This window comes from Chionomys nivalis, chromosome 12, assembly GCF_950005125.1.
Source record: "Chionomys nivalis chromosome 12, mChiNiv1.1, whole genome shotgun sequence".
In the NCBI taxonomy this organism is placed as follows: domain Eukaryota; kingdom Metazoa; phylum Chordata; class Mammalia; order Rodentia; family Cricetidae; genus Chionomys; species Chionomys nivalis.
In genome coordinates, this window is record NC_080097.1 from 40,760,617 (window position 1) to 40,777,438 (window position 16,822).

A 16,822-nucleotide genomic window follows, 5' to 3' on the forward strand; every position below is an offset into this window, starting at 1 on the left:
TTCCTACAAGGGTTCACACACAAGCATTCATGTTAGCCTGTGGCAGGATTTCAAAAGTTTGGCTGTTCTGTACACTATGCTACCTTTATACAATATCCACTAGATACAAGATGGGGGACAATATCCACTGGATACTGTAGAAAGGGGGCCACTTGTTTGTTCCTGGCCGCCTGGCTAGCTTAGACCCGAAATAATCACACAGAAACTGTATTCATTAAATCGTTGTTAGGCCCATTAGCTCTAGCTTTTTATTGGCTCTTATATTAATTTAACCCATTTCTAATAATCTATATATCATCACGTGACAGTGGCTTACTGGCAAAGTTTCAGCATGTTTGACTCTGGCGGTGGCTCCATGGCATCTCTCTGACTCTGCCCTTCTTCCTCCCAGCATTCAGCTTAGTTTTCCCTGCCTAAGTTCTGCCTTGCTATAGGTCCAATCAGTTTCTTTATTCATTAACAGTAATCACAGCACACAGAGGGGACTTCCACATCAGAATACAGGATGGAGAACAATATCCACTGGATACAGGATAGGGAACACTACCCACTGGATACAGGATGGAGAACAATATCCACTAGATACAGGATGGGGAACACTATCCACTGGATACAGGATGGAGAACACTATCCACTGGATACAGGATGGAGAACAATATCCACTGGATACAGGATAGGGAACACTATCCACTGGATACAGGATGGAGAACAATATCCACTGGATACTGAATGGGAAACAATACCCACTGGATACAGGATGGGAACAATATCCACTGGATACAGGATGGGGAACACTATCCACTGGATACAGGATGAAGAACAATATCCACTGGATACAGGATGGGGAACACTATCCACTGGATACAGGATGGGAACAATACCCACTGGATACAGGATGGAGAACACTATCCACTGGATACAGGATGGAGAACAATATCCACTGGATACAGGATGGGGAACACTATCCACTGGATACAGGATGGGAACAATATCCACTGGATACTGGATGGGAAACAATACCCACTGGATACAGGATGGGGAACACTATCCACTGGATACAGGATGGGGAACACTATCCACTGGATACAGGATGGGGAACAATATCCACTGGATACAGGATGGGAACACTATCCACTGGATACAGGATGGGAACAATACCCACTGGATGCAAGATGGAGAACAATATCCACTGGATACAGGATGGGGAACATTATCCACTGGATACAGGATGGGGAACAATACCCACTGGATACTGGATGGAGAACAATACCCACTGGATACTGGGTGGAGAACACTATCCACTGGATACAGGATGGAGAGCAATACCCACTGGATACTGGGTGGGAAACGGTATTCTCTGGACACTGTATGGACTTAAGCTGGTTGTCTGTAATGTTCAGATGTGATGGAAAGAATAAAAGAGCACAATGAGTTGGAAGTATATCTTCTGTGACTATTGTTTTTAATGCTTTTCAATATTTGGGAAAGGAGTAAACATTATTCCTGTAAAGGTCATCATCTCTGGGCAGAAGCCTATGTTCCTTATCAAGTTCAAATGCCACCATCCCAGGGAGCCCTTCCTCAACCCGCAGGCGACATCTGTTTGTTGCTGGCCCTGTCCACATCCTATATCCCCCACACAATTATTTATTGTTATGTCAGGCACCACACTGCAGCCTCTCCACAGAAGACTCATATGATCTCACTGCTCTTCTCACCAGCTGAACAACAGATATGGTTCATGCAACAAAATACGCACGCTACAAGGCATGCTTTTTCTAACCTTGCCACTTTCTCCATAGAAACCAGGCAGTTCTTCTTCCATATGGACTCTGTCCTGTGCAGTCCCTGAGGAGAAAGTACGTGGTAAAATCAAGAGTCCATGCCAAGGTACACAGAAAATTGCTTTAGTAAGCAAGTGTCTGTATTCCCAGCATTTGGGAGGCTAAGGAATTACAAAGAAGCCTAGGCAATAAAGCAAGGCCCTGTACCAAACAAACAAAATGACTTGGCTTCTAATTAACAGAGACAATAAGTCCCCTAATGGAGAATGGGTGATACAGGTAATTTCTCAACAGCTATAAGTTCTATACGTAGTTTTCAGTGTTCAGGAACTCTTAAGGGGATCATCCTCTTGAAGTCTGGAAGGTCATCCTGCAGATGGAGTGGTCCTTCTATCTACAAGGAAATTAGCAAAAACCCCCATCTCACAGATGACTTTTCTATGGATAGAAAAAAACAAATTCTAGACCTTGGTCAACTTTTCTGAGACTGGGAAGTTCCAAATCACGGTGAAGACCAGACTTATGAATTCTCAGCTCCTGAAGAATGTATGACCTGCTAAGCTGGAAAAAACAAAGGAGAAATGAATAAAAAGGGGGGATAAAATGAATGAATGAAAACAGCTCTGTTGTCCTGGACTTCAGCAACAACCAAGGGTCTAAAGCAAAAGCCATCAGGTATGGAGCAAGAACACTGAATACTCTTTCCTTAGTAATTTCCTGTGTCATTAAAGTGACAGCAACAGCTGAGGTGACAGCAGGGGAAGACCGACTGGAAGACACGCAGAGTCGTCCCATGGTTTAACCACTACACACCAGCTATCCCACAGTTAAAGGCAATATAAATAAAGTAGTATTTCCCTCCAAAAGTCAATTTAATAAAATTATATTTAGTAGCATTTGTTGTTTTTTAATTTATTAGGTTTGCTCCGATTACTTACATGCAATGCACATTGCACTTTTTTTTTTATCACAGTGTTTTACCTGGTATTTGCTGCAATTGAGCTAGAACTTGAAAAAGATAGATTAAAAATGGCACATTCCTTTAATCCCATCACTTGGGAGACAGAGGCTAGCCTGATCAACAGAGCGAGTTCAAGGACAGCCAGGGCTACTCGTAGAAACCCTGTCTCAGGAAAACAAAACAAAACAAAACAAAAAAACAAACAAACAAAAAAATCAAGCCGGCCAGTGGTGATTAAGAAGAAAGAGATAGGTGAATCTCTGTGAGTTCGAGGCCAGCCTTGTCTACAGAGATAGTTCCAGGACAGCCAAGGCTGTTACAGTGAAACTCTTTGTCAAAAAACAAAAAACCACAACCAAAAATTCAAACTGGAGTCAAATGTCACCACACCCCTTATCAATGTTTTAATAGCCTTGGTGACATTTTCTTCAATTTTTTCCTCAATTGTAAGTAGGTCTTATAAATAATAATGCATCCAGAGCATCTGAATTTAAAATGAGGCCAGTGAATAGTAAATGATTATAACTAATGTTTGGAGAGCCAATTTTAAAAAGACATGCTTATATTTAAAGGTCACTTAGGGACAGGAGATGAAATTCAGGGGAAGACTATTTGCCGACCCAAAACTAAAAGAGATCACTTAAACTTTCTTTCTGGTAAATGTCTATGATTTGATCTGGAAAACCATTTTTGCCATATTTAATCAGCATCACACATTACAGCACTTCCACATAGCTACTGAAATCCTCGTTTCCTTTAAACCCAGCCCAACTGCTACTGCCGTGGCTCCCGAGTAGCTGCACAGGCTGGGCCCGTATTTCCACAGCTCTTCTCTCTGCAGCCTCCAGAACGCACATGTTCTGCCTCACAGCAATTACTACTCCTGTGGGACTTCTCTATGAATGGGATTGCTCTTCCTTTTGTTACCAAATACACATATGACTCAGAGTAGAACAGAATGTATATGCTGAGGTACTACAAAATAGGGCCAGACAGGGAGAGCTGGCATGTCTTTTTGAGGTACCCTCCCGCACCCCATTGCTGGGGAGCAGATCTAGGACCGTGCCCAAGCAGAGCAAGCATCCTCACTGAGCTACAGTCCCTAGCCTAAGGACTTACGGGCGTCCCGATCCTCTTTCGGCAGCAGCCTCACTGGAAACACTCTTGCAGATTTAACACTAAATTTACTAGAGTAAGAAGAGGCATGTGGGCTTAGGAGCACAGCTCAAGGAGAGCAATGGCTTAGCATGCATGAGGCTCCAGGTTCAATGCCAGCGTCACAGAAACAGAGAGAAGAAAGAAGAGACAAGCAAGAGAATGGTGAGGAAGAGATGAAAAGAGGAAAAGAATTCAAAGGTGGGGAGGAGGGTGATGGAGAGAAGAAAGAGGAACAAACAGAGACTGCCTTCCCCACCCGTAGGTCTCCTGTCACTAGCAGGAAGTGGGAACGTTCATATGTGCTAAGATCGGTGATTAGGAATCCTGAGCTCCTGGAAGTAGAAAAAAATGGCTCCTTTCAGTATCTTTCTTTGATCATTTTGATCACAGTATAATCAACTCTTTAAAAATGTTGGTAAAAATAGTCCATTCTGTTTATTGACCTGGTCAGGTTAAAATGTAACTGTATTCAAGGCATATGAAAATTACACATTCAAAGAGGAAGTATTCATAAGAATCAATTAGGATTAACTATAATATTAATAAAATTTTATGTTATTCAGTGTTTATTAGTCAAAATTCAAAAATAACTTAAAGACTAATTACTAAAAACAAAATAATGGAAACATATGCCCTAGTTTTGTTTTTAAAAAATGGTAAACTTGTTTCCACCACATCAAAGTGACACATACAACAGAGAAAACCAATTTCTGCCACTTGGGGTACGGTGTGTGGAGGTTATGGCTGCCTCATCCTGTTACCTGCAGGACTCTTATGCTATTAGTAACAGCACCGTAAACGACATCCATGGCATGAAAAACACTGACATTTAGCGTGCAGGTTGGTACCTAACTGAATCTTTGCAATATCCAGACAAGTAATCGCAGGAATAAGGCACAGTCACTGCCTCCGTTTCAGGGTGCTTTGGTAACCCGACCCACAGTAACCATCAGTAAGATCAGAGCTTAGAATGAAGCCCAGGAGTGCTTCCAAAGCTGCTGCTCTTGGACCCTCTCGGCAGGCATGTCCAAATGTCACCCATCAGCTGCAAGCATGACGCACAAGCAGCCGTAACTGTGGCCTAACCCAAATTCAAAATTACAAAATAATCATGAGATTTGTAACTTCTTTGTAATTTGAGTGGTTCTTGAGGATGAACCTTGTAAATGATGACATCATTTCTCAAGCCCACAGCTGATTTGCCTGTCGTGTTGAGGGATCATAAAGTTTTCCTATGCCCATCTCAAGTGTTTTTACTCCGTATACAATGGCTAGGAACACTCCCTCCCAAACATTGGTACCTGGTCGCTGCAGAGTTCCGGAGCCCAAATTTGGTCCTTCTAGATCCTTGTAAAGCTGTCTTCTAGAAGAGAGTTAATGTGGCTGAAAATACAAACACATAAATAAATTCTATTAAAGAGGCTGAAAAAGGAGAGTATGCTATTTTTTCAAAGTTAACAATGCATTATTTATTAAAGGAAGCTGTTTCTTAAATTGCATCAGCTCTCTTATTTAAAAAATCAGCAGAGAGCCGGGTGGTGGTGGCACATGCCTTTAATCCCAGCACTTGGGAGGCAGAGGCAGGTGGATCTCTGTGAGTTCAAGGCCAGCCCGGTCTACAAGAACTAGTTCCAGGACAGGATTCAAAGTTATAGAGAAACCCTGTCTCAAAAAAAAAAAAAAAAGAAAAGAAAAAAAAAATTCAGCAGAGGTACTCAAATATAAAATATCAAAAACTTAAAATGTAACTTTTGAATTTTTTTAAGTTTCAAGACAGGATTTTAACAGTATGAACAATGAAACATAGCAAAAAAATTTTATTAGAGAAAACTGGTTTTTGATTTTGGAGACAGAGCCTCACTTTGCAACCCTTACTGACTGGAATTCACTATGTAGATGGTACTCTAGATCCGCCTGTCTCCTGCATACATGTGCCGTCAGGTCCAGGCACCAAGTAAAGTCTAATTGTGCTCTCCAACAAAAGAGAAGCCCATGGACTATAGAAAAGGGCAAACTTCACACTTCTATAGGCAAAGGAGACTTCCGTTTGTTTCTTCATTGGTTACTGAGACAGGGTCCTACGGTAGAGCTCAGGTTGGCTGCAAATTAGGAATTCTTCTAAATCAACCTCCCCAAAGCTATGTTGATAGGCAAAGGCCTCTCAGCAAGAGCTTTCTTAGCTAAGATATGCAGGCATGAAATATCTGTGAGAAACTGTAAGGTACTGCACAGCTTGGGAGATGACTGCAGCACACAGAACTGACCGCGGCCAAGGGGCTAAACGGACAAGGGTACAGGCTACTCACAGAAGTCAACAGTCACACTAAAAGCTACTCAAGTTCATCACAGAAGTCATCGTGGGAGCACAGACACAGTGAGTTCAGCCTTACCCACTGGGCCCACAGAAGTTACCCAGGAACAGTGCCCAGTGATAGTGGAGACAAAGGCACGCTTGTGGAAGGCTAGAGGAGCACAGATTACTTCAGTCTCAAGAATGACGCAGTGTCTGGATCACCATGACATCTTTTGGGTATTTTGGGTTTTGATGAGTTTTTTTTTTTTTTTTGATACATATATGAAGTCTGTTATGATATGGATTACAACATTTCCCCCAAACTCATGTGTTCAAAGTTTGGTTCCTAGATTAGCAGTTTTTGAAGGTGGACTTTGGGAGGTGACTGGATTGAGAAGATTCTAACCTTACCAAGAGATTAATTGCTGAACTCTTAGCTTCATGAACTAGGGGAAGATGATGGAAATCTTTAAGAGGTAGGACCTAGCAGGGGTAGTGTACGCCATTAATCCCAGCACTCTGGAGGCAGAGGCAGGCATATTTCTGTGAGTTCGAGGCCAGCCTTGTCTACAAAGCAAGTTCTAAGACAGCCAAGGCTACACAAAGATACACTGTCTTGAAAAACTAGAAGAAAAAAAAGTAGGGCCTATTTGGAGGTTCTGAGGGCATGTCCTGGAAGGATGTGTATCGTGTGCATATTTAATTTTTTGTGTATGGGTTTTTTATATGCACGTTTGTCTGTGAGCCACATATTTGCCTGGTATCTACAAAGGCGAGGAGAGGGTGCTGGATCCTTGAGACTGGAGTTAAGAGGTGGTTATGAGCGGTCATGTGGGTGCTGGGAATTGAACCCAGGTCCTTGGAAGAGCAACCAGTGCTCTTAACCACTGGACACCTCTCCAGCCCTAAAGGTAAATCTTATCCTTGGCCCTTTGTTCTCTCTATATCCAGGCTGCCAGCTCCACCATGTGCTCCTAGTGAAATGTGATTCCTGACCATGGACCAAAAGCACAGGCCTAAACCACGAGCTGAAGCAAGTCTTCCTCTGTTTAAAGGTTTTCGTCATAGCAACACAAAGCTAACTAACAGATCACTGAAACAAAATTTCATAAAATAATTCTTATCCTCCTACATGAAATAGGGAATCTTTTTCTTGTGGTCTATACAGCTCTGCTATTTTGCCCTTCGCCATCCTATGCCATTCCATCATATTTCAATGTTAAAAAAACTGTTAAAATGACTTCACCCTGTTTTGAAAAGAGCTGACCTAGACGAACCCTGTAGTAGCAGAACCAGAGAAAAACTCCTAAGGAAGAGTGAAGAGGGAAGCAGGATCTGCCAACAGGACAGACAACCTGAGGACAGACATACCTGTATCAACTAAGAGGAATTCTCTAGGGGCTGAGGAGATGACTCATCAGTTAAGAGTGCTTCCTGTTCTCCTGGAGGACCACTGGGCAGCTCACAGCTGTTTGCACTCCAGGTGCGAGAGACCCAACGCCTTCTCCCAGTTCTTCCAGTCTCTGTGCACCCCCCCCACACACACACACATTTAATTTCCTAGATTTAGCAACGTTGGACAAATCACTAGGCCACGAAATAATACAGATGGTGTAACAGACCATTTGGTAAAGCTCGGAGCACAGAGAAACAGCCCTCATTTACTACAGTGCACATGACAACATGATATAGGCTGGGCTTCGCTGGGAATTCTCATAGAAGTTTTGATGAAGATAATGCCAAAGATAAAAGACTCCACGTAATTATATAACAATGAATTTGTATATTACCACTTTTCCAATCACAACATAACGCATTGAGAGTCACTGTGCTAGTATGCACATATACTACATATAATCCCTGCCTGTCCTTAGGAAGATCAGGAGTTCAAGGCCATCCTCAGCTACATGGCCAGTTCAAGGCCAGCCTGTATGGGGGATAAAGTTAACCAATATTAAAATTGGAGTACCACCATTCTGACTTTGCTTTTACTAGAGACATGGGAATTTCATAAAACATTGATAATGATGATTCATAAGCAAAGATTTTTTCTGCCATTTTAAAAGTAAACTAATACTACAGAATGATGCATGCCTGGCAAGGAGAATCTGAACTAGGGGAAAAAAGTGTTTAATATCAGTTATGCTCTAAACTGGCTTCCAGACATCCCTGTTTTCTGCACAGGAAGGCGCTGTTTCTGGAGGGCGTGGGGGAGGCTGATGTCCGCATTGGGACAGGTCTTCAGAGTGACAGTGTCATAGCCTAAGCAGCCCCTGTGTCAGGAGACGACAGTGGGTGTCCTAACTGTCCTACTGCAGGGCACGCCACTGGTTCTGCCTCCATCTGCTGGAGGGCTATGACTGGGCTCACGTATACATTCCGCAGTAAGCTCTGCAGAATAGTTTCCGCTACATTTCCTCATTCAGTTTAAAGTAACAAAAATAACATTAAGGGATCTCAGGATTTGATCTACAAGCCAAAATGAGAAAGGAAGACCGTCTCTCAGTGGAATCTCCGTCCCTCTCTCTGCCGTCCAAGCTCACAGCTGGACACTCAGGACCCAACAGCTGGACACTCAAGAGCCAGCGGCTAAACACTCAGGAAGCAGCATTCCAGTGTTTGACTAGTAAGTCTTCAAAGCCAAATAAATAGCAAGTAGGCTCATCTGTTGTATGGTATTTTTTATTCCAGCTGTTTTCTTAAACATGTATCATTTAATAATCTATTTCTAAGTTACCCTTGTTTGAGACAGACAAACTGGTATTTTGCCAGTTTTCTCTTACACTGTTAGTAACAACGTAGTCAAAGACTAGCAGACAAAAGATAGTCTTTCTAACATGACAAACATATCCCTTCCTAATCCTCACAGAGAACACGATAATTCATGTCCCTGCACAAAGAATAAACTGTACAGAGACTATTGGTGAGATATTCAGTATACTAAGTGTGTCCGCAATTCAGTGTGGCACACATTACCTGGGAAGAAGTGACGGGAAGGGAGCTAAGCTGATTACAGAACACATGTTCATTGGCTGAGTTACTGCCTGTATTCCCAGTGAGTGGAAAACAAGTATATAAAAGAACAAAACAGAAAACACAGTACTGTGAAGACAGGAAGATACAGCGCTCAGGTGATGTGGAGAGCTAATAGGTTAGTTAACCAGAGGCTTCTCCATGCTGAGAGTTATCTATCAGAAGTGGTGCCAGCCCTCGGGAGGCAGAGGCAGGAGGATCTCTGTGAGTTCAAGATCAGCCTGCTCTACAAGAGATAGTTCTGGGACAGGCTTCAAAGCTACAGAGAAACCCTGTCTCATAAAACCAAAAAAAAAAAAAAAAAAAAAAGAAGTGGTCCCAGTAAAAAGCAAATGGGGGCAGGTTCTTCAGAGAAATCTGAGAGCTGTTTTTAAGTTCAGTTCCATGAGATCAGCTCTAAACCGCGCTTAAGGAACGTAATAAAGTGATGCTAGTGACAAGTTCTCCCACCTGAGACACTCTCCTCAAGGAGGCAAAGAAAGGGTTAAGCAAAGTGGTGGGAGGGGCACAGTTTAAGATATCAGGTGTGAGGGAGCTACAGACAAAGTTAATGCCAGTGGGGGTTTCAAGAATGTTTGCTGAGTAATTTCAAAGTATCATTCTCTTTGGGGGGGGGTGGCACATGCTTTTAATCCCAGCATTCAGGAAGCAGAGGCAGGGGGATCTCTGTGAGTTCGAGGCCAGCCTGGGCTACAAGAGCTAGTTCCAGGGCAGGCTCTGTAGAAACCTACAGAGAAACCCTGTCTCAAAAAAATCAAAAAAAGTATCATTATCAATCTTTTATTAGTGCTAACCTTGAATTACAGGTAATATAAGTATATAAATAATAATAAAATAATATAACACAGCCTCAATTGTCACGTGCACTGGTTGTAATTCAGCTCCTCTTGAATGAGATGCCGGCAGTCCCAAATGGGAACAGTAGGACAAGAACACCTAACCAGCTGCTGGTTGCTCTGGGTGCTTATAAGCAGCGGACAGAACTACACACAAGCCGCAGTCAGCACACCCCCAAAGGAAGCGGTGCTGCCTGATGCGTAGGAAAAGCAGTACACCGACTTGTGGGGCACAAGTGGTTTCCAATTTCACGGTGAGGTTTGGGGTGAATCAGCCCACAGCAATGCTTTAGCAACCATCTTCAGATTACTGAGAACAACAGCACTGATAATACCGATAACAAAATGTTGTCTCCAAGTGGGAAAACAGTTAACATAAACTATAAATTTTACGTTGCTACATGAATGGCATGAACTGACACAAAAGCCATTTGTAAGTCCATTTAAGATTTAATTTCTTATACATCCAATGTTTAAATAGATATTAACAGATGTGGTAACTATTATCCTATTAAAGATTCTACAACATTAATTCATGAACACAGCAGACCCTCTTGACCTCCATCTGTTTCCTCTTGGGAATCCTTTTGTATACATTTGCTGTAATATAGACAACACTGCAGTTTGGCCAACATTCACTACCACCTGTTAGCTCAAAAATGTATGGGGGGGACACCCAATACATATTAACTCAGGTTAGGTTAGCAAAGCTGATGTTAAAAGCACACACTTCGGTGTCAGACTGATGTTTAATAGTCTATTATGATTTCAATTTCCTAGAGATCATCATATTGTTAGGAGGAAGTCATCACGTGGAGACACGTGTTCCTTCCAGATAAGGAAAGCTAGAAGGATCCAGAGAGGCAACTGATCTGCATTCCCACATGGACCACCTTGTTTTCAGCCTTGAACAGAAGGACCTCAACTCCTCTCTGCCGCCCTGATACCCCTGTTCCCTATCTCCTGTTCCTGGACACTCTGGTTTGTAATAACGGCAAGTAAACTTTGGAAACAGCAGTATCTAGTAAGCATTCTAGTCTCAGAACTGTTAAAACTGAAATTAAATATGACAACCTCCTGTGGACAAAAGCTAATTAATAGAGTTCCCTCCGTTTATACCTCTAGAGTAATAGCCTCTTAATGCTTGAACAAGGAGTGGCTGTGGCCTACTTCACTTTAATAAAAGACCTCCGAGGAGACACCTTTCCTTAAACAGGTTCTTCTCCATCGGTGTCTTTCTCCAAGTCTTCTACAGTCAAGGGCCACCGGCTGCTTAGATTTGTCTGGCTCATACAGAACCTCTAATAAGAGATCGCTGAGTATCATGATATAACATTAACTTGTCATCCCCATGACTTGGTGTCAGAGGAAATTAAGAAGCTTTTGCAAGGTACAGTAAGCCAGGGTCAGTGGGACTGCTGCAGGATCCAAATCCTTCTGTACCAGACTCTGTGAAAGCTCAAGTCACTTATAGAACCTGTCACAAGCATACGGGCAGGGCACATTCTCTTTCTATTTTCAATCAGACACAGAAGAAACACCCGATGTAAATGCTGTGTGGATGGTTGCTATCCCTCCAGGCTTGGCGCCTGTAACCTCAGTACTAGAGAGGCTGAAGCAGGAGAATCCTACTAAGTTGTTTCAGGACAGTCTGATCTAGTGAAGTAGAGTGAAATCATGTCTTAAAAGAAAAAAAAAATTTAAGTTGATATTCTTTCTTGTTTAGTTAGTAATGATCGCCACCCCCCCCAATTCTGTATGTTCAGTAAAGGTGTTTTCTTAATATTTCCAATCAAGGTCTGTTAAATCTGTAGTTGCAGAATAAGGCTATAGCAAGTTGGCGCTATAGTTTTCTGAGTGCATACATAGCGGTTATCTATGAGAAAGATTCTGGTCTCTTCCTTAGCTGTGGTGAATTAAACCGAGAAATTCTGACAGGTTCATCTCCTACCTATAGAGGACGGTGGCATCTGCCATAGTGAGGAGCCTTGCAGGCCTCAGAGAGCATGCAAGTATTTCCTCCTAATAAGACTTTTTCATTCCACCATAAACATCACCTTCCACAGTCACTGGGTTGTTAAAAACAAAACTCACCTCTGCACTCTCAATTCATATTCCATTTTCAGAGCATTTGCCACTTCCTCCCTGGCAAAATTATCAAATGTCGGTTGCTCATCATCTCTGACAAGAACGCAGGCACCAGAGAAAAGTGATCTTTTTATTCATTGCTAAACCCCAAACACCTAGGATAGCATCTGCTATGAAAGAAAACTGCCACACGAGTCCAAGTTCTGCACAAAGTCTCTCTAAAGGAAATTAGGTTTCAATCTAACTTTCACTCAGTTAACAAATACCTTGTAGGTAATGAGAGGGGCAGACACAAGAGAACCATAGACCATAGATGTGGGTAACATCAGATAGCCATCGGGGCTACAAAGCCAAGGAGAGGCTAAGGGGTTGGAGAACCAGAGCAGGGGCTATTTTAGATGGGAAAGTTCTCTCTGAAGTGACACAGTTGTTTCAAGATGTAAAGTCCCCCGCCATGTGGCCGTGGAACAAATGCGCGGGCTCTGGAATGGTGGTCCACTCAGGAAGCCCCCGAACAGCAACAGGGCCTGCATGGTGGGAGTGTTGTGTTTAAGGCGTCATTCTAGTGGCTCTGCTACCTGGTAACATGCACGGGGTAGCTATTAATGAGAAACAAAGATGTTGTGTGACATCTCCTCCAATGCATTCGGATTCTCCAAGCCGTTATTCTAGTCCAGACACCAAACGTCTGTGCCAGCACATCGTACCAGAGTACAAGCACAGAAGTAACGGCACCGTTAGGCACTCTCCACAGCAGCCCCTGGCCTAACTACACGCTGTGCCCAGTAAGGTGACAGACGTTACAGGGAGGATGCAAACACAGAGGAACCCAACGACCGGTAAACAGCTAACACAGAACATACGCGATCTTGCAAAGTTCCACGGGGCTGTTTGTGAACTCGACCACTTTTATTCGGCTCTGACAGGGATTAAAGTCACTAAGCAACGGTTCGGGCAGGAGGGAAGATATTCTAAAGAGAGACACTTGTGCGTCTCCCTTTCAGCTAGCAGGCTTTGGATGCCAAGGAATTGTGAGTGGAGCTGAGGCAGGATGGGTCGACACCTGGACCGGGCCCACTTAGGCACATCTCCTGTCCGCTATTTCCACCTCAACTTCAAGCTCGGACCTTGCCAACGTGGCCACATTGACTGGTTTTCACTATCGTCTCGTCAAGGGGACTAATGTAACCGAGCACCAGTTCAGGGCAACCGCCGGGTGTGCTAGAAAGCATCTTTCTTTTGTATCCTTCCTAACAGTCTGGGTTAAATCTTTACCTTGTAAAGAACAACGGCAAAAAGTCGGCTCTAAATCTGTCTTCAACTAAGGCGGAAGTTCCATCTCCGCCAAGGAGGGGCCCGGAGAAAGTTTGCAGCCTCTAAACCCCTCCACTTCCGGCCTAAGCAGAGCCCAACAGGCAGCCGGCTGCGACATCTCAGGGCAGCCCCAGGCCTTGCCCGCCATCCCTCCACCTCGCGACCTACAGCCTGAAGCCTGAGGCGCCACTGAGTCAGCGAGGCGGTTCCGGGCGGAAAGATCGGGAAACAGGACTGCTAGCTCCCCTCGTGCTGGGAAGGGATGGAGAGCCGGGGGGGTGGGGGGAGGGCAGCGTCCACTTTCCCCCACCCCTCCCAGCTGGAACCGGGAATCCTAGAGTCGCTCCCTGGCTTGGGGCGACGCCAAAAATGGACCCTCGGCCAGGCCTACACGCATGCGCAGTACTACATGGTCCCAGGGCCCCGGGGAAGGGACGTGAACCCAGAACCGCGCCACCGACCTCGCCCACGGGGCTCGCGCGTGCGCGCCGCGGCCCCGGCCTGCGGCCTGGGTGGGATGGAGGCTCGCCCAGCCCCCGCAGCGGCTGCGCACGGGGCCGGCGCAGGGTGAGGCCTCCGCCCGGCCTTCGCCCCCGGGCCCGCCGCCCACACGCACGCTTACCTCCACGCCGCTCGGCTCCCGGCAGCGGGGACTGCGCGGCCGGGGCCGGGAACATTCGAGACTTGGCGCCTCCCCCTGAAGCGGCCCGGCTCGGCGGGCAGCGCTCGAGTTCAGCCCCGAGTGCGGGGAGGAGGGGGCCGCGGGGTGGGAGGGAGGAGAGTGCAGGGGATCGAGGGGAGGGGGTACCGGGAGAAGGGAGGGGGGCTGAGCGCGGCACCCCTCCTCCCTGTGCCGCCTGGCCTCGGTGGGGACCCTGTGCCCAGGGAACCTACGCCTCTCCGGTTTTAGGTGTTACAGGCGTTCATTTTTCTGCTTGCTGAGAAACAAGAGCCAGCGTGCGTGCGCTAGTCCGGTCTTACCAGATCCGTACTGGAGGCCGACCTCATTGTGTGATAATCGAGGACTCAAATCGGTCCGATTTTAAAATGGAGGAAATTCTGTCACTTGGGACGATATGGAATGAACTTGAAGGGTGTTAAGCAGAGTAGGCCCAGGAAGAATACTTACGGATCTCATAGAAGGACCGTTTAAAAAGTGTCACCAACAGAGTAGGGTGGTGATTCCTGGGACTAGGGGAAAAGGGATACTGATCAAATTTCAGTTAGGAGGCGCAAGCTCAAGAAAGCTTCTGTACTACATGGTGGCTATTGTTACCAACTGTGCACACCAGAAATTGCTGAGATAATACATAATTTTGGAACAGAGTCTCCCTAATAGCCCTTTAGGCTCACACTCCATAACCTCTCTCCCCTCCTCTCCCTGCTTGATTTTGCCATCAATGCAGTGTATGCATATATCAAAAAAATTGTGCACTATAAATATATATTTGATTTTCAGTTGAAAATTTAAAAGAATGTCTTATTTTCTTGACTTCAGTTTTTCATGGTATATGATCTCGGCCCACTTAGAGGGGAGATAGTGACAATCAGGCCCATTAGAGGTGGGGGGCCCACTTAGAGGGGAGATAGTGGCAGTCAGGCCCATTAGAGGTGAGGCTGGGGCTCGTCATCCCAACCCTCCTCTTTCACCCGTTGATCATGTGGTTTCTTTCCAGATGAGTCAGAAAGTGGGTCAAATGATAAGGGCCTTAGCAGTGTAACTGCTGCCTGGGCCACAGGATCCGCAAAGGGCTTTTTGGAAGAGGTCCGCATGATTCTGTCTTGAGTAAGTTTACTGACTGGAGGCCAAAAGCTCAGTGTAAGCAGAACACCAACAGTCCTTGAATTTAGTACAAAAGTGAGCTGGGCTTACAGAGAGCAAAAAAAAAAATGGATTCTGGATAATTTTAGAAAATGAAATCAAGACTAGATGTGGAAGGTCAGAAAAATATTTGAACCCTGTGTCATATGTTTCTATGGACTCCAGATCTTCACCTTTAAAATGGAGCAGGAGTCTGTGAAATATTTCACATAATATGCCTATAGCAATCCCAACAAAGATTACATATATTTTTAAAAATCGTTAGTAGAATATCAACAAATAAGATCCAACAATAAACACCATGATGAATATAGGGATTATTTCAGTGGTATAAAAATGACACAATGGTAAGAGTTGTTATTTGTGTGTTTGTTTGTATTTTTTTTTACATAGTCCTATTGTCCTGGAACTCACTCTGTACACCAAGCTGGCCTCAAACTCAGATATCAACCTGTCTCTGCCTCCTAAGTGCTGGGATTAAAGTTATGTGTCACCACTGGCTGTTCTTTGTGAGGCTTGAATGCTGTGGAGTAAACCTTTTGTACACTGTGAAGATGTGTTGCTCTCATTGTTAATAAGAAGCTGATTGGCTAGGCAGGATTTTCAGGGCAGATAGGGCATTGGGAGAAAGGAGGGCAGAGTCACAGAGATGCAGAGAGAAGCAAGATGAATGTGCTATGTTGAAGAGGGCACTGTTATTGGGCAGAGGGTAGATAAGAAATATGAGTTAATCTAAAATGTAAGGGTTAGTTAGTAATAAGCCTGAGCTATGGGCCAAAGGTTTATAATTAATAATAAGTCTTAGTCAGGTTATTTGGGAGCGACTGCTGGGACACAGAGAAACTCTGCCTACACTTGAGGAAGAAGAAAATATCCAGACCCCTCCCAGAAAGGGACATTTTCATTTCTTCTTCTGCTCTACTTCATTGTGTGTGTCTGAAACAGCAAGATGCCCAGAAAACAGTCAAGTAGCCTCGGTCACTGGAGCAAATGTTATTTAAATTTTGCATAAACTTGTGGTCAGTAGTGTGCTCTAAAATGGCCTTTCCCAGGATTGTCAGAGCAGGGACGAAGATGGAGGATGGGGTGCTAGCATAGGCATGAGCAGAGCAGGTTCCCAGGCAGGCGGGTCTTGGTTCTGAGTTTTGTAGGATGTTTATGGTACCATGTTGTAGCCTGATTTACACCATCTTAACATCACAGCCCGGTTCATGTTCTCCACTGAAACAATGGTCCTGTGCATGCTTTGTTGCTTCTGCACTTCTAGAGACTTCGGACAAGAGTGGACCAGTGTGAGGGAGGGAGGGAGGGAAGGAGGGAGGGAGGGAAGGAGGGAGGGAGGGAGGGAGGGAGGGAGGGGGAGGGAGAAAAACATAACTCTATTAAAAAAACAAAAAGAGAGAAAGAGAGGACCAGCAAGGCTGGGCTTCCCTAGATCCTCTGGGCAAACATCATCCAAACTGTTCCCACTTTGGGAACCTTCAGGAAATGAACTGAAAAGGTTTCAGAAATATTGGTAGAGTTTAGTGATAT

At 44.6% G+C, this 16,822-nt stretch overlaps 1 protein-coding gene across 11 annotated transcripts in view; it reads right to left on the reverse strand.

Annotated features, from left to right (window-relative positions):
* The window catches only part of Rcbtb2 (RCC1 and BTB domain containing protein 2), a 46,768-nt gene that overhangs the window by 25,938 nt on the left and 4,008 nt on the right, over nt 1–16,822 (reverse strand). The window contains exons 1-4 of one of the 11 annotated variants that reach the window (XM_057786376.1): nt 14,090–14,406; nt 5,205–5,286; nt 2,252–2,345; nt 1,784–1,848 (exon numbers count right to left, since the gene is read on the reverse strand). In XM_057786376.1, coding sequence (XP_057642359.1) covers nt 1,784–1,825 — 42 coding nt within the window. In that variant the 5' untranslated portion in view covers nt 1,826–1,848; nt 2,252–2,345; nt 5,205–5,286; nt 14,090–14,406. Of the gene's footprint in view, nt 1–1,783; nt 1,849–2,251; nt 2,346–5,204; nt 5,287–13,428; nt 13,669–14,089; nt 14,407–14,596; nt 14,649–16,822 lie in introns of those variants that run through there. The other 10 variants (XM_057786370.1, XM_057786365.1, XM_057786367.1 and 7 more) reach the window with 10 other exon arrangements.